Source organism: Strigops habroptila, chromosome 5 (assembly GCF_004027225.2).
Source record: "Strigops habroptila isolate Jane chromosome 5, bStrHab1.2.pri, whole genome shotgun sequence".
Taxonomy (NCBI): Eukaryota; Metazoa; Chordata; class Aves; order Psittaciformes; family Psittacidae; genus Strigops; species Strigops habroptila.
In genome coordinates, this window is record NC_044281.2 from 37,441,832 (window position 1) to 37,462,348 (window position 20,517).

The 20,517-nt window shown below is 53.6% G+C and overlaps 2 protein-coding genes across 9 annotated transcripts in view; one reads left to right on the forward strand and one right to left on the reverse strand.

The window, feature by feature from the left end:
* CDH23 (cadherin related 23) overlaps positions 1 to 20,517 on the reverse strand; it is a 213,802-nt gene that overhangs the window by 13,878 nt on the left and 179,407 nt on the right. For all 6 annotated transcript variants that reach the window (XM_030488583.1, XM_030488582.1, XM_030488590.1 and 3 more), the window contains 6 exons: positions 4,613 to 4,834; positions 4,411 to 4,530; positions 2,047 to 2,227; positions 1,000 to 1,133; positions 548 to 757; positions 263 to 370 (listed from right to left, as the gene is read on the reverse strand). In XM_030488583.1, the coding sequence (XP_030344443.1) occupies positions 263 to 370; positions 548 to 757; positions 1,000 to 1,133; positions 2,047 to 2,227; positions 4,411 to 4,530; positions 4,613 to 4,834 (975 nt within the window). The remainder of the gene's footprint in view (positions 1 to 262; positions 371 to 547; positions 758 to 999; positions 1,134 to 2,046; positions 2,228 to 4,410; positions 4,531 to 4,612; positions 4,835 to 20,517) is intronic.
* Positions 6,470 to 17,378, forward strand: VSIR (V-set immunoregulatory receptor). 3 transcript variants are annotated; one of them, XM_030488597.1, is made up of 7 exons: positions 6,472 to 6,669; positions 11,459 to 11,914; positions 12,653 to 12,700; positions 14,034 to 14,141; positions 15,686 to 15,713; positions 16,194 to 16,381; positions 16,652 to 17,378. In XM_030488597.1, exons 1-7 carry the CDS (start codon positions 6,606 to 6,608, stop codon positions 16,687 to 16,689), a joined length of 930 nt encoding a protein of 309 aa, XP_030344457.1. In that variant the 5' UTR covers positions 6,472 to 6,605; the 3' UTR covers positions 16,690 to 17,378. The 3 variants fall into 3 exon arrangements, with proteins under 3 accessions (XP_030344459.1, XP_030344457.1, XP_030344458.1); XM_030488598.1 differs by lacking the exon at positions 6,472 to 6,669 and adding an exon at positions 6,912 to 8,212; XM_030488599.1 differs by lacking the exon at positions 15,686 to 15,713 and having other exon boundaries at positions 6,470 to 6,669.

A 20,517-nucleotide genomic window follows, 5' to 3' on the forward strand; every position in this document is an offset into this window, starting at 1 on the left:
GTCCCACCTTCTCTGATGTTTACTGCTATTGCATGGAGTCAACATGGGATGTTGGACTTGACCTAAATCCTACTGGGTCCATCTGCTGGGGAGGGGGTTTGCAGCCCCCTTTTTGTGACCCCCAGATGCTTTTTAAGGGATGTAGCTGCTATTGGAAATACTGTAGGTAAATGCACCGCCCAGTTTTGGCCATGGCAGGAACCCCTTCTCCCCCTGCCCTGCCAGCTGCATAGCTGGAAGCCCTGGCAGTGCCCATAATTACCCGCCTGGCATTGCGTATGTTCTCAGGGTTGTCCTTCACTGTGACGGTCAGCCTGTACTCTGCCACTCGCTCCCTGTCCAGTGGGCGGTTTACATAGACAATGCCGCTCTACCAAGAAAAAAGGGAAGAAATAGGTACAAGGGACATGAGGAGTGCTTCCCCAGGACACCTCTGGCCAGGGCAAGGATATTAGACAGCATCCATGGGTGCCCAGGGAAGGCAGAACTCCAGGTCCAGGGGTGCCCACCCTCCACGTCCCAGCATCCCACCCCCCTGGGGGCATACGGTGCTGTTGATGTAGAAGGCATTCTCTGTGTTGCCTGCTGTTATGTCGAAGGTCAGGAGGGCGTTTGGCCCCTGGTCTGCATCCCGGGCAAGGACGCGAGTGACGAAACTGGAGACAGGGGTGTTCTCGCTGAGGGTGAGGTTCATTGGGAGGTTGAGGAGCACAGGGTCGTTGTCATTGATGTCCAGCACGCGGACACCCACCAGGATCTGCCGGGAGAGAAACAGTGTGGGCACATGGCACCTATTTCCATTCCTCCCATCTTTTTTTGCCCCCTCACTGGGCAAGAGGTGGGCTTCCCCCCTCAGCCCACTATGGTCTGGGGGAGGAAAGCCCCAGGGAGAAGGGGCAGGAGAAGGAGGGGAGGAGAGTGAAGGAAGAGACCAGGGGGAAGGAGCTGAGGATGGGAGGTGGCACCCTGCAGCTCCTTACACTGCTCCACGGAACTCACCGTGGAGCTGAGGGGGGGCACCCCCCGGTCCCGGGCAGCGATGGTGAGGTTGTAGAAGGGGATGTTCTCGCGGTCCAGCTCAGCATCCTTCCGCACCCGCAGCTCCCCTTCCACTGGGGAGATCACAAACTCCCCTGTAGGAGGCAGAGGGGCCCTGGTTCAAGCTGTGCTGCTGCAAGTGGCCTGGCTTCCTAAGGGAATGGCTTGTTTTGGAGCCAGGGGACAGGCACCATGGCGGGTCTGGGACAACACCATACCCTGTTATTGCAGATAGGGAAGGACTGTGGCAGCCAGGACTACCCTGAATGCACTCCCATGTACCAGTGGGAGCAGGGGATGGGTTGAATGGCCAAGCAAGAAGTGTCCATGCCTTGACTGAGCTTTTCTGAAGATGCCAACAAGCCTCCAGGCACCTGCCCATGCCATGAGATGTCCACGGCAGTGTGGGCTACATGGCATGGACCACCCTGAGTCAAGGGTTGCATCCTGGTTGTTCTGGAAAAGCTTTGCAGCTGGGTCAGGTGAGAGATGGGACTGGGCTCTGCCTTCCAGATACCCTGAACTGAAGTCATCACCTGCTCACAGAGGGACAGCCCTATGTCCCCATGGCTAGGGATGCCCATGGCTCTGCTGCCACCTGCTCTGGGATGCTGGTGGGGCTGGAGCTGCAGCTTTGCCAGGGGTTACAAAGCACCTTGGTATCCAAATGCCCCGCAAACCCCACGGGGGTGAGGAGACGGGGCTGTGTATTTGCAGCTCAGTTTCTCTTTCTGTGGTCTGTTTTTTCGCCTTTTAAATTTTGTTTGCCTTTATTGCTTAGCAGATTTCCCCCTCCCTTGCATAAGCCCCGGCCACCCCCTGGCTGGCCATGAACAGGTTAAGCTTCCTGTCGCTCAAAATAGGATTTCCTGGTGTTGAAAGGCTGAATTCAGAGAAGTGCTGGGAGGGAGGGTGGCTTTGCTGAAACACTTCCGCCCTCGCTCCTGCAAGCCAGGTTCCTCCATGGGGCAGCCAGCGGAGCAGCGGTGCCCCCATGTCCCTGCTCACCGAGGGGGTCCCCGGCGATGATGCTGTACTCCACTTGCCCGCTGGGTCCTGAGTCGCCATCATGGGCCAGGAAGGTCCAGACGCGAGGGCCAGGCTGCCCCTCCGTGACGTCGAAGGGACCCTCGTAGGGCCGCGGGAAGGTGGGACAGTTGTCGTTGATGTCATTGAGGTTCACCAGCACCTGCGGACAGGGTGAGAGCATGGAGGGCAGTGAGAGGAGAGGGAGGGAAGAGGAGACCAGCCTGCTGGCCATGAGCATGGGAAGCCATGGACAGGTGACATTGAAAAATCCCACCTGTATTTCTAGCTTTGCTAGGTTCACCAAACATCCACCTCACAGTTCAGAGGCTCAGATTCAGTTACTCCTCATTCATCATGCCCATCCTACAGTGACATTATGAAACTCCAGCTGCACGCAGGTGGGACCCTTTTCAACCATGATGGAGAAGTCTACATAAAAGCCAAATATTCTTCTTATCCACATCCTGAAACCCAGACTGGATAGAGAAAACCACAGACATGGATTTGACCACCAAAGCCATAAGTTCAGAGGGACCCAATCTCTGCAGCGAGCTGCACACTTGCTCACTCCTTTTCCTCCACACCAAGGGCTTCACTCCTAGTGCTGAGTAAACTTTAAAAGATTTGCAGCTTGTGTCCTTATTCCAACACAAAACACCACCAACGCAGCTGGCATGTTTCCCCTCATAGCATTCCTTCCTGCAACACACTTAGCTGGTTATAAATCAATCCTACGGATCTCCGAAGGGGAAAGTATAAAAAATTTTAGGACAGGACTATAGGGCTGCTGGCGAAGCTGGGGATCCAACAAACTTGAGTCTTGCTTTTTAGCTGAGTCACAATACACAGAAGATATTATATAGCTCTATACTATACTGTATTGCAAAGAGGGTTATCCATTTGGCTTCAGGGAACTTGCACAATGGAGAAATGCTGCCTGAGGATGAGAGTCTCCAGTGTCTAATAAAAGGCTGAGCTTTGGTGGTATGGGTGGTTACGAGAAAGATACTGAAAATGAAGAACTTTCTGGCCTCCTGGATTAAAGGATGGTTAAATCCATCAGATGGGCATTTGTTACTGGCTAAATCTAATCTTTACAGCAGAGTATGTCTGAGTCTCTGCTGTTTCCTAGCAGTGGAAAAAAACAAACACTGGCATACCTTATCAGGGTGACAGATTTCCCATCACTTGGGATCTTAAATAATCACCAAACCTCCTCCTAAAAGCTATGTTTTGTCATGGCGCTGGCACAAACTCCCTGGGCTGTGTAGGGAGGGTGTTTGCTATCCCTTCCAGCTTCAGTCCTTGTTGCTGAAGGGGTTTCCAAGTTCATGTCTCTTCTTGGGCGAAGAGCAGGGAAAGCTCTGCCTTCGCCTTCAGCACGCCGTCAGCTGCTGCTGTCCGTGCTGGTAGTTAAACCCCAGGTCTCAAGGTTTCCACTGCAGTTTTCCTAGGCCAGGAATGCATCTCCAGCAGCATCAGATGCACACATCAGAAGGCTTCCCATCTGCCCAAGCATGGAGCACAGTGCTGCCTCACTCGTGGGGACTTTATCCATGGAACTCTGCCACACTGGCATCTCTTCTTAGATGAGAGAAAAAATGTTTCTCTTTTTTTCCTTTGCACACAAGAACTTAACTCCTTTTGGGGCCTACAAAACACTTGGCTTAACATCTGGGTGAGGTATAACGGTCCGTAATAGAGAGCCAGATAGAAAATCTAACCTATCCCTTCCACCTGCAGACTCCAAAATCAGTCTGGGCATGGACAATATCTGCCATACAACCTGTGAAATTTTGGTTTTGGTCACAAAAAAAAACCCCCAGTGTATTCAATTCATGCAAAACATTTGTTTTGGACCTGCTAGTCTGCCTTCACCACACTTTGAGCAGTGCACCATGGTCCAGGAAAAATGGAAGAGCTACAGTGAAAATCAACAAAAAAATGACTAGAGGAATGAAAAAGGAATTTTAAAAGCAGATAAGTAATCTGAGAAGCTAAAGATGAAACAGAACTTAATGCAATAAGAATGCTTTATTATCTACTGTCCATTCACACAAGAAGGACCAAGAAAACACAATGCAACTTAAAAGCTGTTTTGGGAGTCTCCCCCGTTTGTGCATTTGCAGGATGAAATAATTGGGCTAATTAACTCATAAGCATCCCTTGCCCGCGTGGCTGCAAACCACCATGAGTGAGTGGGGTGACAGCAACTGGGCAAACTGGCTGCAGCTGGGAAAAGCGACTGGTGACCACTGGGAAGGAGATGTGAAACTGCTCACGCGAGGAACTCCTCAACCCTGCCGAGGCTGCGGTGTCGCAATCCCGCCGGCAGGTCCTTACCGTGGTGGTCGATGTCAGCCGTCGTGAGATGATGGGGCACTGGTCAGTGGCGGTGACGATCAAGGTGTAGCGCCCATGGCTGATCTCATAGTCCAGCTCCTTCACTGTGCGAATCTGCCCCTGCAAGGCAAGGGGACAGCAGCCAGGAGTGAAGGGAGTGGGACAGGGACATGCCCAGGATGGGGCTGGCTACCTTACTGACCGTGGCACTGTCTATGTGGAATGTGCCCAAGATGTTGCCTTCGGTGATGGTGTATGCAACTGTGCCATTGGGTCCCTCATCCTGGTCCAGGGCCTGCACAGTGACGAGGGTGGCATTGAGCGTGGCAGGACCTTCGTCAAGGGTCACCTCGTACAGCTGCTGCCGGAAAGTGGGAGCGTTATCGTTCTCATCCAGGACGGTGACGTACACTGTGGTGGTGGCCTGAGGGACATGAGGACATTACATTAAGAACTGTAGAGGGATCAGCTTTGCAACCTCTGGAGCTGGCTGGGAAGGCTGGATGTGTCAAGATCAATGACCAATGTGGGCTCAACCCTGCTAATAGGCACAAATGTGATGCAGGGCTCAAAATGAAATGTGCCGTGGCTGCAGATGCATCTCCACATAATGGTTGGAGATAAACATACAGAGATAAACATACAGAGATTAAATCACACCCTTGTTCCCAAACAAAGTGTGTCTCTGTGGGATCCTTCTCTTTTTCATCCAGTTTTTACTGTTCTTGGTAACACTGGGGAGCAGCCCATGGCAGAGAGAAAGCCAGAGGCTGAACCCCATCATGCCTTACAGCCTTTGGAGGAGGCATGATGAGTCCTCATGTTGACACCAGGGGCACCTTGTTGTTACTGAGGATGGCAACATGGTAGGATAGAAAATACCCATAGATGCTGCTGCCATGGCTCAGGGGAGGAGCAAAAATTAACATCTTGGACAACCAGACTGACCTCTCGCAGGTCCTGTTGTCTACCACAATTTCACTGCTGGTCAGGTTCAGCCTGTCCTGACCCTATTCCAGCTGTATCTGGCCCTGCATAGGCAGTGAAGGCTGTCTTCTGGATATGTCACGATGGGGGTACACCTGGGGACAGGGAGGTGACAAGAGCATGCCACCCTGCCTAAGGGCTCACGTTAGATATGGCGTCTCAGGATGATAAACCATTTTCTTGGAGTCTCTGGACTTTGTGTCTACACCTCACCCACCAACAAATTTCTTCCAGGTAGACAAGGGTTACATTTTTGATGAAAGCATCACAGATGTGTTTGCTGTGAAAACCACAAAGCCACACAGCAATTAGCTACTTTTCTATTTCATGACATGCTCCAGATTCAGAACAGGTTAGAAGCAAAGCTTCCTGTGGCTTGCAAACCTCCATGTGTCTCCAGGCTCCACTTTCCAGGGAACACTGTTTTGAAAAGAGGTGGCCCTTAGCTGCAGATGGGGATTTTGTTGATGGCTTTTGAATTCAAAGCTCAGCTCCGCGAATCAGCCCACAGTGCTGCTTTGCTAATCAGTGCTGCTTTGCAATTTGACGGCAGAGTAAAGGCCTCCCCCTGTGTAAACAGGCTGCAGGAGAGGGATGCTTTGCGCCCCTTTTTACTGGGAAACCTCTGTTCTCTTCCCCCTTACCTCTCTGAGTTACCCTTTCCTGTACCTGCCTTGCATTCGTCCCAGGAGGATTTCTGCCCACTTAATCCTCACAAACACAGAAAACCTCTAATTACAAGCAAAGTGCACTTTAATGAAGCAAACTGGAGATTGTCCCCAGGGGATCGGCTCCCACCTGGGAATGGATGGGGACCAGCACCCAGCCCCTCCCGGCTGAGGACCTACATGTCCCCGGCACGGTGAGCATCCTCCTCAGCTACCTCCTGTGCACCTCAAACACGCACGCAGGGGACTAGCTTGCTCTAAGCTACCCCTGCGACTCTGTAATTAAAACCCCATCAGATGCACCCGCTGCTGCCCAAGCGGGTGGGACTGAAGCGTCACCCCGCCGCGGGGCCGGTCCCCCGTGGGGCGCTGCCGTTCCCTGCCGCCTCTCACCTCCTGGGGGTGCTCGCAGTTCTCCGCACTGCTGCGCGCAGTGTCTCAGTGAAATTTCCTGTGTGTTGCAGCCCGGCCGGCGCTGCGGGGCTGCTCAGAGCGTGCGGGCGGCTCCGCGGAGCCGAGCGATCCCCGGCCCCAGCCGCGATGGAGCCTGCGGCCCCCCGGCCTGGGCTGCTGCTGGCCGCCCTCTGCCTGCTCGCTTCCCACGGTAAGCTCCAGCTTGCTGCTTTCCTCGCCTCCCCGCCCAGGCAAAACCCTCCTGGCTGGCGCGCCGCGCTCGCTTGGTCAGGGCTGTGCCTCGGCACAAGGAATTTAGGGCGTTTGGGGGGTTATTTGCTTTCGCAACCTGTGATTGTGGACTGGAGGGGGGGAGGTCAAGCCAGCCTTTCACACGATGATGTGTCGGGGGAGAGGAGCCACAGGGGAGCTGCTGTTTTAAAACTCTGGGACTGTTTTTTTTCCTTCTTCCTTTGCTTTGATCTAACGTGTGGAAGGAAAGCAGCCATGCCCCTGCCCCGCCAGCCGCCCGCTGCGGACCCCGAGCTGGAAGTGCCGCCCCGTTCCCGCACGGCGCTTTGCCCGGCGCGGCGGTGCTCCCCTGGCGCGCGGCGGTGAAAGGCGCCTTCCACCAGTCCCGGGGAGCGGAGAGAGGCGGGTTGGGCTGGAACGCTTTCTCTAAGGATGCTCCACTCAGCCGTAACTGCTGGGACGTGCCGGGCAGCTTCTCCGGGTGGGCAGCCGGGCGGGCCAGGACCACCGTGTGCGGCTGCCGAGTTTCCCTTCCCCCGAGCGAGCGGTTCCCAGCGCTGGAAGCTCGCCGGCCACTCGCCAGCGCGGCGAGGGGATGCTCCACGCCTGACTCCGCACCAGCCCTGGCGGGCAGCGTTTCCGTACCGGGGTTCCAGGGTCCGGCAGTGGAGCAGGGGCGGTGGCAGTTAAAACTGCAGTTCATCTGTGGACGAAGGAGCAGAGAACGAAGCTGGGAAGGACCGTGGTCTCACTTTGCCCTGTTGCAAGCAGGGGATGCGCATCCTGTTGGGCATGGCTTCTCCTTATGCCCTGGGAAGACAAAGTTACCACCTCCAGGATTTCTGCCAGCACATCCCCAGGAAGAATTTATGCCCCCACTGCCCCTTCTTCTCTGGGACAGCAAGGCTCGTGTGGATTTGCTTTGCTTCTCATTTGAGCATCTCTCAACATCCAGGAGCGATTCCCAGCATCTCTGTGGGGCTTTGGATTATTTAATTTATCCATCTAGGATGCTGGGACTGAACATCAAGCCTTCTTCAAAGCAACAACCTTGGACACCGATGTTCAACATGAGCCTGGTGCCAGAGTTACTGAGCTTTGTGCAACTCTGGGCCTGCCAAAACTTTCTGAACCCCCAGCTAATTTTAGCAGGGCTTGATGGAGTAGAGCCCTTGGAAACATCCTGCTCCTCTGTGTTTTGGGGATGCTGGCAGCTAGGCGGATGGAGAAGTGGCACCTTTCCACCCAAAGGATGACATCTGAGCCCGGCTTTCCAAAATTGCATCCAAAATGCAAACTCAGCATTGTGATTCCATCCCTGAGCCAAGCTGTGCTGAAAGAGGAGCAAGGCAGGACCCTCCAATGAGTGCAAATAGCTCCAGGCTGCTCTCCCCATGACCTGGATGATGCACCCAGGGAGCAGCTCTGCAGGTAAAAAGCTATTTGGCTCCTCCAGGTGCAGGAGATGAGGGCCATTAACACAGGTGTCTCAAGCATCTTCAGTAAGTCTTTTCTCCTTTTTCTTTCCTGCTCTAAGTACTTGTGCTGAGGTATGGATGCCCCTGCATATCTCACCTGGCTGATAACTCTGAAGCATAATGACACCTTGTGGCACTTTCATGTGAGGCTGTTACAAAAGCTCCCACAAGAGGAATTAAAGCTGGATTCCTCACTTTGACACTGAGCAGTCACTCTCAACCCGACAACCCCTCCACTGCTGTGGGTGAGCTCCTCCAAAAGCTGCAGCCCTCCAACCCAGATTGCCCTGGAGTGGAAAGAGGTGGCATGATGTCGAAATCACTTCTGTAAGTAAGTCATAGGAGTGTAAATCAACCACCTGCTTGTCAGAGCAGGGGACCAAAGTCAGGAGAAGCAGCCAGGAGAGGCTTTTGGTCACCAAACTCAGAATTTGGCATAAAATCCTGTTTTATTTAAGCAGTTGGTTGGCATTAGCATTTTTTTGCACTTTATTTTCTCTGGAAGGGGAGCTCACAGGTTTCAAGCTAGGCAGTGCTGCTGGCACTGGGCATGTACCAGCACTGCACCAGGCTCTGTGCTGCACCAATGCAACGCTGCAGCTAGGAGCCAAAGATACTGAGGTGCCAAAGAGGAAGAGGGGCACTTTTGGCACCCACTTGAGCCCTCCTCTGTTTTTACCAGATGGTGACGAGACAACATCTCTCTGCTTGGACCTTGACGGGTCCAGGCTCTCTCAGCTGAGGATGTGCAGAGATGGGCATCTGGCTTTATTTTGGCATTTGCCAGCAGCACTGACTTCAAAGGGAATGGTGCGACCAGGATGAGATGGAGCCAGACCTGGGGTCTGGGCATGGAAGAAGCCCACAGCACCCAGGGGAGATTAAGATCCATGAGCTTTAGTGCAAAGATGCTGACAGAAGACATTTCCTCCGGGTACCATCTGGCGTCTAGCACAGATATAAACCCCTCGTTACATCTTGGGGAGGGAGCAACCTCCCTGGCACTGCTATGGGGCAAACTATGCCTTGCCTGCTCTCCTCTCCCAGCTGTTTTCTCCTCTGCTTGATGTCTTTTGGAAGCCTGCCCCTGCTTGGGAGAAGGAAGGGAAGTCGGTAATGCTGAAGGCTTTGCACACGTGGTTAACCTCTGCCCCTCCCCGCAGCTGGGCGCTGCTGCCGAAAGCGTGGGCTGTGTTGACTTTCTATCCAGACGGTTCCCATCAAGCCCCGGAGATGGAGGCTGGATGGTTCAGTGAGGCAGAGGTTTGCAGGCTGTGCGGGATGCGCAGGATGGCCCCGTTTTGTTTGAGGGGGTGTGTGGAAAACAAAGACTCCTGCAGATACTTTTGCAAGGTGTTGGAAGTGTGGCTTCCTCCAATAGAGCCCTGGCTTCCCTTCCTCTGGCTCCCAGGGGAACCCCAATGTGAATGGGGCACTTCCCGTTGTGGCAGGTATTGAGAAACACATCTGAGGTGCCTTTTGTGCTCAGTGCACTGGCAAGGAGGTGGGGGACCCCCTCTGCTGCATGCCAAAACCCAGCCAGCCTAGTCAAGCATCCTGGCCCCAGCAGCATCTGAGGATGAGGAGCAGCTGGGGCTTGAAAACAAGCACAAACTAGGCACTGTTGAGCTCAGGCCACACAAACCCCTGCCCCAGCGCATCCCTGGGGATGTGCTGCTGCACACACCACGGGGAGCAGGCTGAGGTGCCTGCAGGAAGCCGGTGTGATTAGCCGGAGCAGTTTGGCAAATGTCACACTATCCTCAGCTCCGCAGGACTCCTCAGCACCCTGTGCTGCAGACCAGGGGCGTCTGGTGGGGCAGGTGCCATTCCCACAGCACCCTCTCCCTGCAAAGCACCCTCAGGCAGCCTGCTGGGACTCAGGGACTTCACAGCTGTTCTTACACTGTCATTCTAACACCCATAAATATCCACAAGAGGTGGAAGACATGGGGGACATTTTCAGTTTCACTCTCTCAAACGGAGCGCTGTGCCGGGCGGTGACACGGTGACCCTGCCCTGAGGAGGATGCTCTCTGGGCAGCTCGGCGATGGGGAGCCTCTCACCTAGCTGGATGGCTTGCAGGCAGGCGCAGCGCACCCTGCCTGTGATTGACGCCCGCTCAGTATAGCAAGTGAAAAACCTCAAAGCGAAAGAGTGGCAGAGCTAATGGCACAACAGGATGTTACCAAAATAAAGGAACGTTTGCTTCATACCATCTTCTCTGTTGCAAACCAGCCCCAGGAACCTTGTTTTCCCAATAATTTGAAGAAAATGAACCCAGAATCTGCTTTTACTTCAGCTTTCGAAAATTATGTTTGCACTTCTGCAAACACAAAGCAGTGGTGGGGCCAGAGCACCAAAGACCTGCCTGTCTTTGCTCTTTTCTCTCCCTTGCTGAACAGCTTCCCTTATCCACCAGTACCCTCCACCGGTATGTTGGGATGGGACCAGTAAGGCCATGGTGCGCCCCTTGCTCCTGCGTCTCTGCCAGGCCTCCTGCTCATGTTTCGTAGCCAGCAGTGGTCAGGGATTTCTTTCTGCAAATTGTTTTCATTTTCACGCAGCTCCTCACAGTCAGCATTGGCCAGTTCCCCCTTCTCCTCCCAAGGGCTGAAAAACAAGCAGGGTGGGACCTGCTCCCTGCCTGATCTTAGGGGGGGTGAGCTCCTCCTCACTGTTTTTTCTTTTTTTCTCCCCCTCTTTTATTTTTCTTTTGCAGCTGGCGCAGCTCATTTCCTCGTTGACGAGCCGTACCCTGCTGCCGCAGTTCTCATCCTCTGCATGCTTTGCAGAGGACTGGTGCCCCGTAGCAGACCTCTACTGCCCTGCCACACACCTCTGCCAGCTCTGCTGGCCCTGGGCAAACTTCTGCCTCCCTGCTGCTATCATAAAGCTGATGCTCAGATGTATTTAAAGCATGCCTTTCCCCCAGGGCTTATTTCTAGAGTGAAGTTTTTCTCCCAGCCCTGCTGGGATGTTGCTACAGAGCAAGCAAAGGGCTCACATTGTGCTTCCCATCTCCCTTGTCTCAGGAAATGGGGAGCTCATGAGTTTTCTTGCCCTAAAGGTATGGGTGAAGTTTTTTCCCCTCTGCCTGCAGGCTGATGTTGATGCTGATTGCTCTCGGCAGGCCCTAGCCATACCTCTGCCAACATAGGTGGTGGGGTTGCAGCGCTTGTCTGGGGAAGGATCCCCATTTTGCTATGAACTCAGGGTAAACCCAGGGCTGTAGGGTCTGACTCATCTGCTGTACCTTCTTCCTGGCAGGAGGACCAGCAGCTTTTCTCATCACCACCCCATACTCACTGTGCGTCTGCCCTGAGGGCCAGAACGTCACCCTGACCTGCCGGATCAGTGGTCCCCTCGCCGACCGCCATGACCTGCTCTACAAAACCTGGTACTTCAGCAGCAACGGTGACCAGAGCTGCTCTGAGAAGAAGCACATCCGCAACGTCACTGAGAAGGAGCTGCACCACGACCTGGGCAGGCACCATGAGCTGCCGGGAAATGGCACCCAAAAATCCCCTGTCGGGGGGCAAGCCAGCCATCATGGGGTGGAGTTTGTACCAGACCACCACGGAGCCTTTCACATTGTGGTGATGAACCTGACACTGCAGGACAGTGGGAATTACTGCTGCTACGCTGTGGAGGCCAGGCGGGAGCACGGCAAGCCCCACACCCTGCAGGTCGCTCATGGCTTCGTGGAGCTCCAGATCCAGCCAGGTGAGGGGGGCAAGGGAAGCCCCTGCCAGTCCTGCATTCATGCCGGGGTGCATCAGGACAAGGAGGCAGATAAGGGCTGGTGGGGGATACCGGGGTGCAGCATCAGGGCTGGGGAGGCAGGGCAAGCTGGTGCTGAAAGCCAAAGCCATGCTGCAAGAGTCAAAGAGCAGCAGATGTTGAAGGTTTGAAATAGGGCCAGAGAGCACTGGAACATCAGAAGGAAAAAAAAAAAAAATAAAGAAAAAATAAATCAAGGGGCTGGAATGCAATAAAATCCATGCTACATAGTTTCACTGATCTTCTTCAACCTCTTTCTGGAAGAGAGGAAAACAAACCCTAGCATAAAGGGACCTGGCTGGTTCTCCAAGCCTGAGTGAGGGCTGCAAGCTTTGCTTGGGATGCAGGGCTTGTAGATAACCTCAGGGCAGCAGCCCAGTGGGGAGAGCTGCCCAGGAGGTGTGAGAATGGAGGGGAAGGCATCTCCTGCCCTTAATTTGCAGTGTTAGGAGAGAGAGCTTTTCTTTTAGACCAATAAAACAAAAAGGCCGTGCTGCCATGAGAGAAAAAGGGTCTTGCAACAGGAATCTTGGTGTAAGTTTCCCAGGATAAAACTCTTGCTTTTGGGATGCTCTGGGCTGATTTTCTCAATACTGGTGAGCAAAGGCAAGTACAGCTATCAGGAGCAATGTGGTACCTATGCAAATCACTTGAGATTTAACATGCTTTTCTCCTCCACAGGCAGAGGAGGGCTTCAAAACTGCACGTTTCATACTGCCACCAGCAAAGGTAAAGGGAAAAAAACTCTCCAATGCTCTGCTCACCCATGTATTTCCCCAGGGATGACTGCTTGCAGTAAACACACCAGTGTCCAGATGCAACCTCACAGTCGGGTGTTGGGAGAGTGATTTCTGAGGCTGTCCCCGTGGGTGCATCTGACAGACACATCCTCAGGCTGAGGAGAGCCTCTTTTGGCCCATCACCTGGATATGACTGCCCTGAAGCCTGTGGGGATCATTCACCCTTGGGTTATAAATCACCTGAGCCTGCACAAAACATGATTGGGGATTTAGTAGCCACTGCCATGAACAGATGGGATGGGACAGAAAGGTAAAGAGTTGCAGGAACCTCTTGCAAGTCCCTGCCATCATCCCAAGCCCATGCCCCCTCATCCCAAGCAGGGGAAACCTGAATCTTGTTTGAGTGCTCAGACAATGTCTAAATGCTGAAGATGCCTACGCTTCACTAGGCAGGTGGTACCTTGGAGGGTTGCCCTGTCTAGCTACCCCTGTTTGCTGGGGTAATAAATGGGCAGATTTTGCTAAAATTGGTTTGCAGCATGGTTGGGGCCAGCACACCCATGGGAAACTGCCCCCTGCTCCCCACCAGTAGTCGTTTCTGCCTCAACCTCTCAGTGCTGGGACACCCTGTCCTGTCAGGCAAAAGAGAAAAAGGGAAACACCCCACCCCAACCCCCCCAAACCACACACATGGAGCAAGAAGTTGCTTCCCCAGATGGATGTGCAAGAGAGAAGGGCTTGAGCTGAATTTGCCCTTGATTTAGGCAGCCCTTGACCCTGCCATAAGCCATCCCACGTGGGCCTTGACGGCCACAGACATGCCTGAAGTCTGCCAGCCTTTCTGGGGAGCCTCTGTGGATAATACTGTGCAGGCGCACATTTGTTAGCAGAGGCCTTGAGTAACAAGCCCTTTGATGCCTGAGTACTTTGAGGCAGCCTGATTTTGACGAGCTGGCCATGGGTTGGAGTCAGCACTCTTTGAAATTGCTGGGAGCCTTTCTGCTGACTTCAAAGGGCTTTATCAGGGCCCCTGCTTCTCTCCTCATATCTAGAAGAACAAAGACAGACCTTGGGATGTCCTCCAGCAATGGAGGATATTGGTAAATGTCCTAAACTGATGCCTCAGGGCTTATCTCCGGAACTGGTAATGCATCCCAGCATGAATCCCGGTTAGGAATGGACCACCCATGTCTGTGGAAGCCTCATAGGTGTGGGGCAACACCAGTGCTGCCCCATGCTTCTGGTATGGCATGAGGAAACCAAGGCAATGTAAGGTGAGTTCTCTCCACCACCCGCTCCAACTCTGCTCTCTTGTGTTGCAGATATCACAGCCGCTGCGCTGGCAACAGGCGCCTGCATCGTGGGCATCCTCTGCCTGCCCCTCATCTTGCTCCTGATTTACAAGCAGAGACAAGCTGTCAGCAGCAGACGTACGTACCCTCCCCTTGCCAGCCGCCAGCAGGGACACCCATCTCATCTCTTGGGCTGTGTCAGCCTGGCTTTTATGGGATGGGATGTGTCCCACTGGGATCAGCTGGTTCAGCTGCCCATGGGCACAGTGTTAGGTGGCCCAAAGACAGGTCCCTGCCAGATGCCTCCTGCAAAGCTGTTCTGGGAAGGGCCAGCCATGCCTGCAGGCTGCAGGTAAGGAGTGTAGGGTAGGAAGGGGAACTCTGATGCCTGCAAGGCACCCAGGGAGCATGCTGGGGACACTGAGAATTGCAAAGATGCTGCCAGGCCCCCTCCCTGCTGAGCCCTTTCTTCCCCATCCCCTGCAAGAGCTGGCTCATTTACTCATCTGTCCTTACACCTGAAATAGAAGCTTTGCCTTCTAAGTGAATGAAAAAGCATTATTCATTCTTTTTCTCACCCCCTTATTAAAAAGACCCCTTACATGTGTATGGCAATAGGACTGCAGCAAGCCAGGTCTCTCCCCGCTGCCCGAGCCTTAGAAAACCAGGCAGTGCCAAGATGCAGCCAGCTGCCAGCTCCTGCCCGTGCTTGGCTCCCAGTGATTTCAGTAATTAAGCAGAAAGGGACACCACCTTAACCAGCAGAGCCATTTCATCAGGCCTTGGGCAAGCCAGGGGCCCTGCGGTTTCTCTCACCGAGCTCAGTGGGTGGCTGCGTGGCTCTGAGCAAACCCTTTGGAGAAGTGGGTTTTGCAGCAGCAGTGGATGTGATGCTGGCACAAGAATGGGAACTGTGCTTTCGACATCCATCTCAGGCTGAAAAGACTGGCTGCGTGCCTTCATGCACCCATTTTGCCGTGGCCGGGATGCAGCTTCCACCCTATGCTGCAAAGCATCACCTGGATGCTATTTAGCACAAGATGGAAGGCAAATTCCCAGGGGAATTTGCTTCTGGGTGTCTTAGACTAGGTAGGCTACAGGTTATTTTTACCAGGTGCTTTCCATCAGCACGGTGTGGGCCAAATTTTGTGCATCTCGGCTCAGGATGCCATGTGCCATGCAGACATCCAGCACACCTGACTAACAGAGCCTGCAGGATCTGCTGCGGCAAAAGGGTTGAGGGGATCAATAACAGGGTGCTGCCTGGACAAACACAAGGACAACCAAATGCTGGGGTGGCATTTTGCAGAGCCCCAGGAGGGTGTCACAGGCAGGTGGTGGGTGCATCTGGGCACAAGCAGGACCAGGCTGCAGCCCAGATACTGCACTGCGCTCACCCCACCTTGCATTGGCACAAGTGCCTCCTTCCCCCTTCTTCACAGGCTGTGGTTTCAGTCCAGGAGGAGGTCAGGCTGGGGAGTAAACAAGGTGGGAGACTGCAGAAGGAGATTTGGGAGCAAAGAAGGGGCTGATGTTAAAGAAGGGGGAAGGGTGTGAGAGATGCAGAGGAAGAGGAGGAATTGGATGTGGATGAGACCACCAGAAAGTGCTGGCAGTGGGTCTGGGTTTGACACTGGGCTTCATGCTGCCAGCACTCACACCAACTGCTTTGTCTTTGGCAGGTGCTCATGAGCTTGTCAGGATGGAGAGGTGAGGAAATCCACACACTTCCAGCTCCCCTCAACCTCCTTGCACACCCCTCTGCCTGCACCCTGGACCCTGCAAGGGTTTTGTCCTGTCCTCCCCTCCCCTTGAAGCTGGCATGTATCTTCAGCCCACTAAGGTGAAGGGGATGCTGGTGGCATCCATACCTGTAATCCTGTCCTTTTCCAGGCAGCCACTGTTCCTCTTCCCTTCCTCTGAATGGGAAGTGCCTCCTTTCTTTTCGCCTGTGCCAAGGGCACACATCTTCCCATGCTCCAGAACTTGAAACCAGGGTGCCTTTCAGCTAAGCTTCCCCCTCTGCAGCGGGCTCCCTGCTTGTTCTCACCTGAGGTGCCACTGCCTGAACCTGCTCCCTGCCCTGCCTGTTGTTCCAAGTGCTCAGTTTTATCTCCAGGGATAAAAAAGGCTCCTGAAATAAAAATGCAAATCCTCACCTCTCACATCCTCTCCTCTCCTCTTCTCCAGCAATGCCCAGGGCATTGAGAACCCTGTCTTTGAGGCAGTCCCCTCGGCCAGCACGGAGTCACGGCCCCGACCCCAGCTCTCCTACATGGCCAGCCGGCAGCCCTCCGAGTCTGGCCGGCACCTGCTCTCTGAACCCGGCACCCCCCTATCCCCCCCAGGCCCCGGGGACTGCTTCTTCCCAACGCTGGGTGAGTGACTGGCAATACTGAGCCCCCATGGAGGCCATGGCAGGAGGGGTGGGAAGGAAAGGGGCAGCCATGGGGATGAATGGGAAAGGGGGGCGGGTGTTAAATATTGGCTGAAAACTTTGCATTATGTGAGACATCAAGTCCCAGGGATTTGAAGATGGGAAGGACTTAGAGTCTCTGTTTCCATGCAAAAGCAGAGTCTGGCTGCTTGCCAAAGCAGACCCCCACAGCTCTCAGCTGGACTAATACCCCTGGTCTGTCGTTTTCCAGATCCTGTTCCCGACTCACCGAATTCCTTGAAAGAGTAAAGACCCAGGAGAAAACCACATCCCCCAGCCACAGCCGGGAGAGGCCAGGCAGCCACTGTGCCATGCGTCCAGCCGGGACCCTGGGGAGGGCAGTATGGCCATGGGCAGCAAAGCCTTAAACAATGAAGCTGGGAGCAGGAGCCCTGCCCTCGCCTCCTGTCCTGGCTCTGCCCTGGGGCTGGAAGTGAACCTCTCTTGCCCAGATTTAGGTTTTTAACTATTTCTATGGAGAAGAGCACGGCTTTGTACTGCTCATGTTTTATGGGCTAGCTGAAAACTGGGGATGCAGGGAAGGAAGGATGACCTGCACCCACAAACCTCCCCAAGGACTTAACTTATTGTCAGGGGTTTAAGCTCTGCAATATCAGCCTGTTTCTACATCTTTGAACATTCTCTCTGGGAGCGGATGGTAAAGTACTTTATCCACCATGAGACAAAACACCGTCACCGGCCAACCTTGTACTACCTTTTTCTTTGCAAAACAGGAAGGGGAGAGGCTCCCTGCTGCTGATGGAACCCTCCTTCCCTGCCAGCCTTTTGAGATGGTCACAGACATGCAAGGCTGCTGCCTTTTCAGCTGGACACATGTTGGGAGAAGCCTTATTTCTGCTGCAAATTTATCCTCAGCTTGGGATCAGGGGAGTTTATCTTTCTTTCATTATCAGTGCTGATTAAAAGAGAAAAAAGGATGTTTTTGGTTTTGGTTGGTTTTGGTTTTGTTTTTTTTTTTAAATGCCTGTAAATTAGAAAGTTCATCTGGAGGGTGTAGGAGGATGTTCCCGTGACATGGCCGAGAGCCCTTGCAGAGGAGCAGAGGCATGGGAGCATGCAGCAGGTGCTGGGAAACGCTCTGGCTGGCCTCCCCCAATCCTCCTGGGGCCAGCATGACCAAAGCACCCACCCCTGGGGCCACTGCTTTCAGCCATGCTGGAGGATCCTGCCATGCCCCATGGGATGCAGGTGCCTTCCCAGCATCTTCTGTCTGAACACAGCAGCCTGGCATCGCCTATCCAAGAGAATCCATGGGTCAGGCTCCAGCATGACTCAACCCCTGGCGAGGACATAAAACCTTGTGGTAGACACTGTTACTCGAAGGGTGTGTTTCTGTGTTTGTTTTGTTTTCTGTTGCTTCTGTTTCTGTTGTAAAGTGGGGGAAAAATTTCCACTAGACAAACAAAAACATTAGTCATATCAAAACAGTGTCAGACCTGAGCAATAGCCGTACCAGGCAGCATGCCTGGGCAGAGCATCCCAGGCACCACACTGAATTTTCATACTACGTGGCTGCAGGAAGCAGCATTTGCCTCTGCAGGGGGAGGGGACGCCCTGGCCCGCTGCAGGATTTGATTAATCCTGTGCTGGTTACAGCAAGAGGAACTTCAGGATGGTCTGGCCGCAGGCAGAGGGATAAAGGAGAAGCCAGCACCAACGCCCCCACTGCAAACGTAACTTCCTGAGCACAGGACTTGTGCTTTGTTGCCAGCCACAGCTCAGCCCCTTTCCTGGCTTTGCTGGGGAAGCTCGGCCAGTGCCTCCGGCACTTCCCTCTCCCTGTCCCAGCAGCTGCAGCTGGAAAGGCACACTGAGGATTTGCCTGCTTGTGGGCCCTAACTGCTTTGAAACACTCTCCAAGTCAGAGAATCATCATAAAATCATAGAATCATTTAGGAGGCAAAGCACCTTGAAGATCATCAATTCCAAACATTAACCTAGTACTGCCAAGTCCACCACTAAACCATGTCCCTAAGCATCACATCTACACGTCTTTTAACTGCCTGCAGGGACAGTGACTCCACCTCTGCCCTGGGCAGCCTGTTCCAATGCTTGACAACCCTTTCAGTGAAGACATAATATCCCATCTAAACCTCCTCTGGTGCAGTTTGAGGCTCTTACCTCTTGTCCTATCACTTGTTACTTGGGAAAAGAGACCGACCCCCACCTCACTGCAACCTCCTTTCAGGTAGTTGTAGAGAGCGATAAGCTCCCCCCTGAGCCTTCTGTTCTACAGACTAAACAACCCTAGTTTCCTCAGCCGCTCCTCATAAGACTTGTTCTCCAGACCCTTCACCAGCTTTGTTGCCCTTCTCTGGACCCGCTCCAGCACCTCAATGTCTTTCTTGTAATGAAAAGCCCAAAACTGAACACAGGATTCAAGCTACGGCCTCATCAGTGCCAGGTGCAGGGGAACAATCACTTCCCTAGTCCATTTGCTAATGAATGCACTGTTTGCTGACAGAAAAAAGCTCTTCTGGAAACAGGTTTCTCTCTGTGTTGCAGAAATCTTGCTTTTGGTATGCCCTGTGCTGCAGGCAGCTGTGGTGGGCAGGCAGAGGTGAGCTATCATCAGCCATGTTCTCTGACAGAGGCACTGACAGTGCCACCCTGGGCACTGAGTGGCATCAGGGACCTTTTCCTAACTGGTAAACTTGCCAGAAGGAAAACTAGACTTTTAGGGAAGAGAGGAGATGGCTCTGCAGGCATTGAGCAGGAGCCCTGGCATGGTGGGTGCTGGCACTCCACCTTGGCTTCAACAGTGGTGGAGAGGATGGCATGGTGCTGTACCTTTGGGCAGGATGTTTATGGTGAAGGTGACCCAGAAAGATGCCCTTATGGACCTTGATGGGCCCCCTCCAGCTCTCGCAAGTGCCTGGCTTGGGAACACACATTGAGCGGGTGCCCTGCTGCTGGCTGTTTTCCACTGCATCAGCACTCGGGCTCATGAGGAGAGTGAGGAGCTGCAGCGCTTCACCTGAACTCTTGTTTTGGAGCGGGCGGACGGGAACAGAAACTGCAGAGGCTGAAGCAGCCCTGGCTTGGTGTGGCTGAGAGATAGGCATCTGAGCAGCTTTGCTGATCCACCCTGCCTCAGGGCAGCACCAGTGCCTGGGGTCTGTGGATATCAGAAGTCCAGCTCCAGCACGTGGGTGACGCAGCTCCCTTGGCTAGGCATCCTTCCTTCTCCCACCAGAAGCATCCTGAAGACTCTGGAATAGGGCCAGCCCTGGGGGAGGTGCAGCTGCAGGCTTGCACCAGGGACAAACAGAGCTCAGGTGACTCCTGCAATTCCCATGTAAGGACACCAGGACCTTCCAGTTACAGCTCACCATCTTGTGAAGGATTTCTTTCCTGCAGTGCTTGTTGAGGTAAATGCTTTCCTTTTATCATCAGCATTTCAGCTTTTCTCCCCTGCATTTCCAGCTCCCAAGAGGATGGCCAGTCTTCCACGCACCCTTGCTATCCTGGATATCACAGATCACCACAGGACTTCCACGTCTTCCAGCTGTATCCTCTGCCTCTCCCATACTCAGAAAGCTAAATCTTGAAATACATGAAGTATGTGAAGTACACATACGAATTACAGACAATAATCCCCTTTTGTGCACCATTGCACCAGCCCAGACTTGTGAAACCAAAGTTTCTAGTAGGTGACAAACTCCTGATGGACATCATTTCATCACCCAGGCATGAGGCCAGCAGTCCCCAACTGACATGCAGGACAGCCTTTCACAAGACCTAAGCATCCTCAAGCTCTGAAATGGGCTGAAACTTCTTTCTGCTCAGGAATCGGGCCACTGGACACTTTGTTTTGCTTCAGCATGGCAGGATTTTGCTTGTTGCTGCTGGCATAACTTTCATTGGTGATGTGGTGGTCATGCCGCAGAAACCCTGAGGACAAGCAAGGCTGCTGGGACACTGCTTTGGCAGTGTGAAGTGATAAGCTGTGTCACTTGTCCTCTCTGGCAATGGGAAGGGAAGAGGGCATTGCCATGGCAATGGGATTTGCCAGTTTAGCACACGGCATTCCTCATCACAGCAGCAGAACCAATG